Below are 12,794 nucleotides of genomic sequence, written 5' to 3'. Positions count from 1 at the left end.
CCATTTTCAATGCGTTACCGTCCTCTTGATTTAACTCAGACTACCATCAGACGATTTTATTCAATGACATGTTTCAACTCTAGTACTGAAGTTCATTTATGCTGTTATAACTTCTCCCACTGTAAAAGTCTATACTGATGTTAATACAATCACCTGGTTATACCATGAAGCTTTAAATTGGCGTTACATCAGTGAAGGTTTATGTTCACGAAGTGATTATCCGTTTACCCCTTGTGCTTATTGTGGTAATATTTAACCTGTTCCCATATGCCCTTGACTTCCTGATTGTAATTTTAGTGTTGCTGTTGGGCCCTTTCTAACCTACTTTCGTACAGATATCACTGGATAGGGCCCCCTTACCATGGTTCAACCAGCCTACCGCTCTTTTCATATACATAAAAAGTTCTGAAGATGAAACGCTTGCATTATATATACCGATATATATATATATATATATATATATATATATATATATATATATATATATATATACATAATAATAAACGCTCCTACCCAAAAGCCTCTACAGGGCGATAAAATAATAATAATAATAATCCCATCTAGTGATAAATAGCTAATTCAAGTCGCTAATTCAAATAAAACTGTCAATATATTTTACGAGAAAATTTTTAATAATCACTGAAGGGAATAATTACCATCAATATTTTGATCTCAGACATTTTAGTCATTTATGAAAAAATAACCATATTTTTTCTAAGATATCCCGATTCTGGCAGCCTTGACAGATGTTATAATAGACTTATCGAGAGATAGAGAGAGAGAGAGGATGAATGAGAAAGGCTTGCACCAAACCTAGAAAGTCTATGTGGCACTAAGGTAGCAAAGAAGGAAGGACAATTAAATCAGATGCAAAATAAGCAGGGCAGAAAGAATAGCAATAATATTAGAAAGAGAACAAATGGGAGAGTAACCAAGGAAATCAGCAAGCAAGGAGGCGCGGGGTAATACAGGAAGGGAAACAGCCTGACCGACGTGAACTATGAACGGGATGTCGAGAAAAGGGTGTCGGATAGGGAAGAGAGAGAGAGAGAGAGAGAGAGAGAGAAACCGACAGGAAGATGGGCTAACATCAGCAAAACTCCTAGGATAAAAACGCTCTTAATGATAAAACTACAATGGACCATAATATATTAACGTGGTTGCAAACGTCCGTACTAGCAACACGTATCAAATGAAGTATAGTTGGTAACAACAGTTGCACACGTCAGGTTTAACTGATACGAGTTTATTGGAAGTGAGGAGGTTAATCTCGGCATACGGAACTTTGATATCACCATTACCCAACCATTTTACATGACATAATCCCTGCTGGTATTTGTGCTTGAGTAATATCGACTTACATGTACAGAGTAACCGTAACACATCAGTATATTACCCTCTTCAGTCCTATAACTTGTGTTTTATTCTTGCTACTACCACAAAGTTGTATTCAGATTATGGATGAATTCAAAATGGAAGGGTTGGATGTATAGCCTTCACTTACCCCTTCACTACACGAAGCCTCTCTAAATGTAATCCTCGGGAGGTAGCAGGAAGAATGAAAACTTGGGCAATTGGAAGGGGTTAAGGTGTAATGTTCAAAATGAATCGCCTAGGAAGAGTTGTTGCGAATGTAAGTAAACCAAAATATATTTTGGTTTACTTAGTTGTTGCGAATCAAAGTAAACCAAAATATATTTTGGTTTACTTACATTCGCAACACATCTTCTTAGGCGATTCATTTTGAACATTACACCTTAACCCCTTCCATTTGCCGAAGTTTTCATTCTTCCTGCTACCTCCCGAGGATTACATTTAGAGAGGCTTCGTGTAGTGAAGGGGTAAGTGAAGACTATACCTCCAACCCTTCCATTTTGAATTCATCCATAATCTGAATACAACTTTGTAGTAGTAGCAAGAATAAAACACAAGTTATAGGACTGAAGAGGGTAATATACTGATGTGTTACGGTTACTCTGAACATGTAGGTCGATATTACTCAAGCACAAATACCCGCAGGGATTATGTCATGTAAAATGGTTGGGTAATGGTGATATCAAAGTTCCGTATGCCGAGATTAACCTCCTCACTTCCAATATACTCGTATCAGTTAAACCTGACGTGTGCAACTGTTGTTACCAACTATACTTCATTTGATATGTGTTGCTAGTACGGACGTTTGCAACCACGTTAATATCATTTTACACTCGGTATTTTACCTGTTTTTATTCCACCGACGTTTAACAATTTCTCTAAACGCGCGGCCTAATTTGTACTGATTTTTAAAAATGTTTCTGTTATTTATGATAGGCTGGGTTGTCAAAAAATTTAAATTATGTTTAACATACGGTTAAAAGGACAGGCAACAAGGCAATTTCTAATGACGAAACCTAAACAGTATATATATATATATATATATATATATATATATATATATATATATATATATATATTGCTCTTTTGTCCCCCGAGGTCAATTTTAGCAGATGTTATTGAAGGTAATGCCACATATAGGCTACCATCCACTCAAGTCACCTAAATCAACTGCAGAGGCTGACTTCCAAGACTACGTCATGGGCAATACTCTATGCTCTACGCTAACTACTGTCTATCCAACTTGGTCACACACACACAAAGTGTACCTTACTGCTAAGACCTACGTTCTACACTGAACTACTTGGTCAAATCCTACACACACACACAAAGTGTACCTTACTGCTGAGACCTAGGTTCTAAACTACGGTCTATCCTACTTGGTCAAATCCTACACACACACACACACACACACACACACACAGTCTGTACCTTACTGCTGAGTCCTATACACTTCTTCAGCCTACGCATGTTTTCCTTGAGTGAGTGGATTATTCTAGCTGCATAGTCAAGGTTCACCTCAAACCACGAAGTTCAAGTGTCTGAAACGTATAATTCAATTGCTTTTCAGAAAACATGCTTTCAAAACCAACCAATTTCGTCTGCAATATCTCAACTTTCTTGCATCACTAACGACACTACTGTAAAACCGGAACATATTTTTTACACTAACATATTAGGGATAGAATAACTTGATACAGGAATCTGGATTGGCAAGGTTTCTATCACATCGCAAGTATAATTCTATAATTACCTAGAACTGGGTTTCTAATCATCCCTACTCCTTTGCTCTTGACGCTGTTGTAAATCCATTAATCGTCCTCATTTTATAATACACATTACTGCTGGAAGTCTAGGTGAAAGATTTTTGTACTGTATTATGCATGAAATCACACACACAAACAACATTAAAAGCTTTTCATACAACTCATAACCTTTCTTTGGACTTCAAAGCCACCTCATTATATATCCTTTTCCTAAACCAATTAAATAAGTCTTTTCAGTCATTACCTCTCAATAATTAGCTAATTTGCAACAGTCCTCGAATTTTCTATTACTGTCAACATCAATGAATTATTTACGTTTTTAACATATTCACGATATTTCTGGCCTTTACATTTTCAAGAATCTATTTGTTATTTTCTGTACATTAATACTGTATTGAGGGTCACCTGAGACTATATTAATTCATTTATTAATATGGCTTATTAATTGCCGCAATATTTAGTAGTTTACCTTGCATTTGGTCACGTATCGCCGTACCTCTGGCTTCCAAGTTCTCCACCTCGTCTGGCTCTTTGTAAACAATGTGACGTCATTCGCGCCTTCCTCCTCTCCTAACCTTTCCCTCTACTGTACATCCTCCCCCTCCCCTCCCTTTGTTCTTCCCCTCCCCACTCCTGCAATATACGCCTCCCACCTAACCAACTTTCTCCCTATCCTTTTGGCTCTATCTCTGACCTACTTCATTCCCCCCTCACCTTCTATTTATGCCCTTTCATCCCCCCCACACCTTCCCCTCATGCCTCACTCCCTCCTACCTCTCTCCCACCGTCCCCCGCCCCACCCGTACTCCCAACTCTCTCACCCCCATCCCCTCCTCTCCCCTTCCCCGCCCCACCCTTGCTGGATCGGTGGCAGTCCCAGCGTCACCATGGCAACCACACAGCTGGAATAAACAAACTGAAGGCAGCAGAAGCAGCAGCGACGGCAGGAGTAAAAGATGTGTCGACACATGTTGTCTTGACCTCCACACCTGCTCTCCTGTCGTCCACACCTGAAAAAAACACTTGTCCCTCCACACCTGAAAACACAGTCCCTCCACACTACACTTATTTTCTGACTGGCTGCCGCATGTTCCCCCCTTTCTTCCACCCCTTTTGTGGTGTACATATTATCATACACACACTTCACTACACCCACAGTGGACATACTGTAGTGAGGGTGGTAGAATGCTACACCTCGCTACACAAACACACAGTGAGTGCAGTGAAGGTAGTATAATAATGCTAAACCCTACTACACCAGTATCATAGTGTATTGGGGTGTAGTAAGGCACCACACTTCACCAGCACCACACCACGGTTGCACTGTGTGGCAGGGGACTGGAAGGCACTGACGTGGAGGGAACTTACGTCGCTTGGGTGAGATGAGCTTCACCCCGCCTGGCTTATCACCACTGGAAGGCTGCGAGGAGACTGAGGACTTCACCCTCTTATCAGGGGGGTGAGTGGTCCCATCTTCTAGGGATGAAGTACGTTTGACTCCTGCCCCAGGTCCTCCAGTCTTCTTGTCAGTCTTTCTTGGTGGTAAGGATGGTTCGTCTAGCAACCCCGTGTTCCTGAAGCCACGGGATTTGTACGTCTTGACTGTGGCTTTCTTTGGCATCTGTATGTCCACATCCGCTGATCCAAGGGCGTCTAGGAAGGTGGGTGGGTTGGGTCGACGAGGGATCTTGGCCAGACCATCCGCACTGAGGGGCTTCACCTTCTCCAACGTCGCTTTGTCCTCACTCTCCTGTCGACGACGCTCCTTCTCCTTTTTCTCCTTCTCACGTTCCTTCTCCTTCTCCCTCTCCCTCTCCTTTTCCTTCTCCTTTTCACGGTCCTTGTCCTTGTCCTTGCTGCTCTTCTTATCCTTATGACTACTGCTACTTTTACTACGATCCCTGTCCTTACGATCTTTCTCCTTATCCTTGTCCCTGTCCTTATCCCTACTGCTGCTACGATGGCTATGGTGTTTGCTGTCACTGTGTCTGTGTTTGTCTTTGTCCTTATCTTTCTTGTCTTTACTATCTCTACTGCTCCGACTCCTCTCTTTTTCCTTTTTGTCCGAGTCACGTGATTTCCTGTCCTTCTCTTTGTCCCTCCCCTTATCTTTGTCTTTACTACTGCGTTCTTTCTTTTTATCCTTCTCCTTTTTCCCATCCACTTTATCACTGTCCTCCTTGGCACTCTCTTTCACCTCATCCACTTTCACTTTTACACTATTACTCTCACCATTCACTGTCTCCTCTGTTTCTGCCACCTCGGACGCACTCTCATTCGCCTTTTCTTCATCCTTTTCAGTACTTTCTGGTAAGCTAACAGGACCATTTTGGGCGGGTGTAGTTGTGGTTGTGGTTGTAGGTTGCCCAGTTGTAAAAGTAACAATAGTGTGAGGCACTGCTGTGGTGGCAGTTGTGGTTGTGGTAGTTGTGGTAGGCTGTGAGGTGGTGAGTTGGGTGGTGGTGGTGGAGGTAGCTGTGGCTGTAGTGGCTATGGACTGTGACTGTGACTGTTGTGTGGTAGCTGTGGTAGTGGTGTCTGTTGTTGCATGTGTGCTAGTGGGTTGTGGTAGTTTAGGTGGGGCGAAATCACACTCGTCCTGGTTAGAATACTGTGAGTCCTCCCTCAGCTTACTTAGAGGTTTATTATCATCACTGTCTGTTGAGTCCTGGCTTACCCTTTGGGATGACACTTTTGCTAGTACCTGCGAACCACTGCGGATAGTAATGCGAATAGGAGTGGTAGGGGGCACTGGGATGGGCGGGGCAGCTGGTTCACTCTCAGTTGAAGCGTTGGACGATTCATCTTGGGATAACTGTGATGAACTGTTGTCCCCTCCACCACTCGCTCCCCCTCCACTTCCCTCATCTGTGCTGTGAGTGGCCGAGGGAGGTTCAGGGGTACTAGGAGAAGGTTGAGCAATGGTTCCTGTGCCTTGCTGGGTGTTGGCAAGGGTTGGGATAGATCCGATGATCGCGGCAGTGCTGGTAAGGCCTTGCGTAGCACCTTTTGACTTAAATGGAACACTCATAAAACCATGTGGTGTTGCTATCAAACCAGTGTGGGTAAAGCCCTGAGTTGCCCCTCTGGTGTTAACACCAGTGTTGATTGTTCCTATTGCGTTGGCAGAAGTGTTGATGATTGTGCCAGCAGTAGTGTTGATAACTCCTATTGTGACAGCAGTACCAGTGGTGTTGATCGTCCCTATCGTACTAGCGGAAGTGCTGATTGTCCCTAATGCACCAGCACCAACACTGGCCACCGTCCCTATAACACGCTGCTGAATCAAGGCATTGGTGGAGTTCTGCAAGGCGGCCATGTTCTGCTGCATGACTGGGGTCTGTGTGGTCAGGGCTGTGGGGTTGGCTGAGAGCCCCATCCCTGCAGCCGCCGCCACGCCATCCCCGTGCTTCAACATCTCCATCCATTTCTGTACCAGCCGCTTTGCCACCGCCTGCGTACCTACACAGGGGGATGATGACAGGGGGGTTAATATCTGCACCTGCCTATAATTCTGCCGTCATCTGTTACCGTTTACAGTTGAGGACATAAATACTGATTCACCTCATTACAACACATAACGATATAGTGAGCAATGACTTTCAAAACCAAGTGATCAAAGCCCAACAACCTCTTCAAAAATTTACATAAACATTTTCACTGTAGGATTATAAAAGTGGAGCGATACTGTCCTCAACTGTTCACTGTCAATCACCTTCACTATGATGACTGGGTTTATTACTTCATTCTTGCTTCCACCAGACAACTGTATTTAGCTTAAGGGAGACCATAGTGAAGAGGTTTATGGAGACTGTTTTAAATCCACTCCTCCAAAGGGTCTCTTATAACTAAAATGAAATCACCTGGGGTCAGCAGGAACAAATGAGAAAACTTGGTCATTCTAGCGATGGGGTTAACTTTTCCCTCATCATTTTCATTCACAAATTCACTCAGCTACTCAATCATTCATCTTTACTTACATTTACACATCCATCTACCTTCCATTTATACCACTCGTACATTCATTGATCAACTAACCTTTTCATCTTCATAGAAAACCATCCATTCCCTCTCTCTCTCTCTCTCTTAGTATATACAGTATAAACTTACCTTCCTCATACCATACCTGTAATTAATTCCTTGCGATGCACCTGTGTAATAATGCAAATACTACTATCACACTAACTCACAAAATCATGCTTATTTTTTCCTTCATACTTTCACACGTTCTCACTCTATTGATTCAGCCTACAAAATGAAATTATGCACCAATCTACTTGAAACTTTTCTGGGTAATAGCTATGATACCTACTTAAGCGTGTAGAAAGTTTCAGGACGATACATGAAAAAAAGGAAAAAAAAAAATATTCAGTAAAATCTTAATATATTTAACCTAACTTTCAATGACTACTGCTCCTAAGTGAGTAAACATATAACCATTTTCAAAATATCAGATTAAATTAATCATTTACAAATAAAGCTCTGGGATTAGTTTTGCCAAATATGGCTATTATCCAGTAAAATTTCATGTAAATTGATGCATAATTTTATTTTCAACCAAAAAAATGAACTGAAGCCCCTTAACTTGTTTACACCCATTGACAGATCCACATTCTCAACACAAAGGGTAGATATGAGTTCGTATCTATCACACACACACACACACACACACACACACAACCTTGGCAACTATACCCAAACATACTCACTGGATCGATCATACATCACATGTTTTTATCCCTACTCGCACACACCCCGACACCTACACACGCACACCACTGCAGCTATTCGTTACTTCCTCCCTCTCCAACTTCAATCCACGCCCATCACACGACGAGAACCTCTTCCACTTTCTCTTATCTACGTCCACCATACTTACATCCTTAAACCCTCTCCACACCATTTCATCAGCTTGTGTGAGGTTCATTGTATGACCACATCTCTATCCATGAGGAAGTGATTACCAAAATTAATCCTTCCCGAAATTAACCTTTCCCCATGCTGGCCAAGTGTGGACTGTGTGAGTGAAAAGGGCAGTGTTTTATTATGCTTGTGTCTGTCTGTCTGGAATGAAGCAATGACTGGGCATGTGACAAGGAAATCCGTTCACGAAGGCCCTGTAATCCCCCCATGAACCAACAGATGGCGCCACACAACCACCCACCCACACACAGTCACCACTTCGACATCACCGGCGGACCTACTGAAATATACTACGGACAAACATCACTCACGACTGACGTAGTGGTATCTGTGGGGATGTGAAGACTAGCGAACTAGTTCCTTCACCCTTCTCTCACACACATACAGTCCACACATCCAACTCTCCACACCACCCGTGCCCCACATCCACACCAACTAACCCGTGGCGCTGTTGTCCCTAGAGAGTTCCTTAACCATCCTAGGCGTGGCATTGCGCTTCAGTCTGGCCAGGGTGACGGGCGAGGACTCCATGAGGGTGAGCACCTGTGTCGCAAGGGGCCAGTTGCGTCCATTGACCGCCTCCTGTAACCACACACCCACCAGCTCCCACCCGCCCTCCTCGTAGAACCTGTAGTAGGCGTGGGGAGGGGGAAAGAGTAGGGGAAGGGTAAGGCGGAGGAGTAGGAGGAGGGAAGAGTAGGGGAAGGAGGAGGGAAGAGTAGGGGAAGGAGGAGGGAAGAGTAGGGGAAGGGGAAAGAAGAGGAGGAGGAGGTGGGAATGAAGAGAAAGGGGTCAGAAGAAATGATGAGAAAGAAAGAACAGGGGAGAGATAAGGGAATACAGAAGAGGGAAGGTGTGTAGGGGGAAGAAAAGGGGAGAATAGGAGGCAGAAATGGGATGAAGAAGCATAATGATGACAGGGTAATGGAAGGAGGAAGGTGGAGCGAGGGGGGGGGGGAGAAAGTAAATTTAAGAAAGAAAGGGAAGAAAGAGAGAGGTTGGGGGTGAAAGGGAAGGGTGCAGAAATTGCAAACAGTGATGGATAAGTTGTAAAATGGAACAGTGGAGACGAGGAGGGTGGAGGGAGAGGGACAGAAACACATGGGTGGGAGAGAAAAGGGATAGGGAAAAACGCAATGTAGATATAGGGAGGATGCAGGAGAGGTAATGGAGGAAAGGGAAGTACGAAGGCAGAGATTATGAGAGGAGATATGAAGGAAACATGGACGAAAAGAAGGGATGAAACAAGGAATGGTGAAGGAAGATGAGAGAAGCAGGTATAGGAAAGGTGCAAATGAATATATAAGGATGTGGTTTAGGAATATGTGAAGGGGAATTAAGAAGAGAAAGAGGAGTATGAAAATGAAGAAGGAGGAAAAAGAAGATGGGAGGACAAAGGGGTAAAGGAGGAAAACGATGACGAGGTTAATACAGGATGAGGAGGTAGGTAGATAGAAGATAATGAAGAAGGGGAGGAGAAGAGGGGATGAAGGGAAAAGGAGGGACAGGGGGAGAGACGAAAGAGAACGGAGAAAGATAAAGATGGTAAAAGAGAAGGCAAAGGATGACAGGAAGGTATGGGGCAGGGCGAGAACTCACTTTAATAATAATAATAATAATAATAATAATAATAATAATGATGATAATAACAACAATCAATATTCCTTCTAAGCTGTGGACGCAAATAAAAACAAATCATTACACACGCGAATAAAAGCCAGATCACCAACCGAAAATAGTAATCATTAACAAAGAAATTTCTAAGGACTCCTAACAACAGAAAAATTGAGTTCCAAAACTTACTACAGTTCTTTCACCTTAACTTGGCCCACTTTTTTTTTTTTTTTTTTTTTTTTTTTTAAGATTATTCCACATCTTTCAGTAGCACACAAAGACAATACTACAACCCTACATCCATAACAACTGTTCGTGACTAAGCATCATATTCCTAGTGTTACTCTGCTACTATAACTCGGGATTCAGTGAGAGATGGCAGTATTAGGCCAAGTTACAGTGAAACGAGTACAGCTTCTAATACACCCGACGTTTTCTTTAGTATAATGGGACTGTAGCCTCTCTCTCTCTCTCTCTCTCTCTCTCTCTCTCTCTCCTAAGCCATAAAAAATCATCTGGTAATATAAAGAGAACTACATAAATGACATGATCGTGATGAAGGGTTAACCTCAGCCTACTCATTCACAAACTCTAACCACATCCGCTACCACACCAAGACCAACATTTCACCACTCCTCCAGCACCATACCTCCCTATTCTCATATACTGCAACATTACCCATACACATCCACCATAAACCATAACCATACCCATTACCATGCCTAGATTACAACACACCAGAGCTACACTCCGTCACCATATTACCACCATAATATACTTCACAACACAATTTACACAAACAAACTCAGCCACCAAACCCACTCATATCCATTAGTATGCCTTGCCTACATCACACACACACACACACACACACACACACACACACACACACACACTCACACTACCATATCTAGGGCACACCACGTCAATCTTCCTACACAACTATCCACACCCACTGCCACATCTAGGGCACACCACGCCATTCTTCCTGACACCATACCGCACCATCCCCTGCATCATTAACTACTTACACGACTATTAATATGTTTTTTCTCTTACTCTTGCTGCTTGTTACCGCCAGACGATAAGTACTTAGCGTAAGGGAAGTTTGTCGCAGCAAAGGGACCAGAAACAGACTCCATTAAGTTACAATAACGAAGAAATTTCACTGCAAAGATGATTAAAAGTGGTGAATGAAGTGGTTTGGATTCTGGGCCGGTATATATATATATATATATATATATATATATATATATATATATATATATATATATATATATGTTTGTGCGTCAGTGGCAGAGAAAGTTATCCTTATCTTACTGTATATTTAAACCTCTTCAATACCATGACAACTTTTTACAATATATTTCTATCTAAAACTATATATCCATTCACCCCTTCAGCACGAAGGCTTTTATATTTAATGCTTGCGACCACCACATGATTTTATTGTCAACCCATTCACTGCGATGACGTATTTGTGTATTGTTACCATCATCTCATGACGACTGTATCTACTGTAGTCAGGAAAATCCTCAAGTGGTGAGGATTTGATAAAATTAAACGACTAAGTCTCCAAAGCTAATCAACATCAATAGGATTGAGATTTTAAAAAATTGAACCGAAGTAAAGGGGTTAAGAATGCTTTCAGGCTGTGAAGGGGTATGACTGTGTGTGTGTGTGTGTGTGTGTGTGTGTGTGTGTGTGTGTGTGTGTGTGTGTGTGTGTGTGTGTGTGTGTGTGTGTGTGTGTGTGCGTGTGTGCGCGCGCGCGCGCGCCCCTCCGATATCCTCGACTCTCCATTTAGTTACGTACGGTACTCCATGCGACGGGTCCGTGTTTACGATATTTACTTCTGGTAATGCCCCTCAAATAATAATAATAATAATAATGAACAAATAATACACAACCCCTACATGAGAAAACTACCATAATCCTTTCCATACCATATCAAATTCTTCATACTAAATCAAAATTCACATAATCCTTTCAAAGGAACTCATTTAAACACCATTCTTACCATAATCCTTCCCACCACAGTACATTATTCACCAACGCTACCATACGTCCTGCCATACATCATAATTCCCCATACTCCTCTCCATTCCACACCATACTCCCATGTCCTGCTCTATACACCTCTATCATCCATACTCCCATTTTCACTTTAAAACCTTATCACTCCCACTCCCATTTTCTGCCACGTAACACCTTATCACCTACGACCAGCATTTCATAATCTTATCTCTCAGTTATCGAGATTTCTTCCTTACCCTGACACACCACACCATCACAAGCCGACTTACTCCACACCATAACTACCATCACCCTAAGTACCATCATCATATCCTAACACCACATCCCAACTATCACCATCTGATCGCACCAGTATCATACCTATCACCATCAACACCTAAACTACCACAATAACACCCTATTTATCACCATCTGATCCTCATTACCACCACAACACCCCACCTCCCACCGTCCCACCTAATCACCATCTGACCCTACCTACCAACACTTCATATAACTATCACCATCTCATCCTTTCTCCTACCATCCCACTCCCAAGTCACCATCATAACCAATCTACTACCATGCCACCCTAGCTACTGTATAGCCATCATACCCTACCTACTACCACCTACCACCTACTACAATCCTTATATCTGCAACAATCACTCTAACTACACTCACTTTACCCTAACAACTCCAGCTTCCATCTTCTCAACCCTGCACACTACCACCCACAACAAATATATACACTGATTTATATGAACTATATTTTTCCACAACCAGCACATCTCGCCTTATTTTAACGTCACCGCCAATAACACCTGATATTGTGGTGAATTCAGCTAGGCTGCCACAACTCCGATAAGGATGAAACAAAGTGCAGAGTACGGACCCAGTTCATTTCAACGTTTTGCCAAGACTGGCTTCTTCAGGAATGGCCATTGCTCAAGAAACCAGTCTTGCCAAAACGCTGAAAAAAATTGGGTCCCGACTCTGCACTTTGTGTCATCCTTATCAAACACCTGATATTCCTGGCAATCCATAAACCGTAAAGAAACCTGCTGTTCAATAAAATCAAATTAATTGCCATATATCTCT

The 12,794-nt window shown here is 42.5% G+C and overlaps 1 protein-coding gene across 1 annotated transcript in view; it reads right to left on the bottom strand.

Moving 5' to 3' along the window:
- LOC145404827 (uncharacterized) overlaps positions 1-12,794 on the bottom strand; it is a 113,678-nt gene that overhangs the window by 43,931 nt on the left and 56,953 nt on the right. The window contains exons 4-5 of the mRNA XM_080276325.1: positions 8,504-8,691; positions 4,509-6,602 (exon numbers count right to left, since the gene is read on the bottom strand). Of these exons, the coding sequence (XP_080132451.1) occupies positions 4,509-6,602; positions 8,504-8,691 (2,282 nt within the window). The remainder of the gene's footprint in view (positions 1-4,508; positions 6,603-8,503; positions 8,692-12,794) is intronic.

Source organism: Coenobita brevimanus, chromosome 65 (genome assembly GCF_032717465.1).
Source record: "Coenobita brevimanus isolate Jiangsu-jjx chromosome 65, ASM3271746v2, whole genome shotgun sequence".
Classification (NCBI taxonomy): Eukaryota; Metazoa; Arthropoda; class Malacostraca; order Decapoda; family Coenobitidae; genus Coenobita; species Coenobita brevimanus.
Note: the sequence above shows the minus strand (reverse complement) of the source record. Positions and strands in the feature narration are given on the sequence as shown.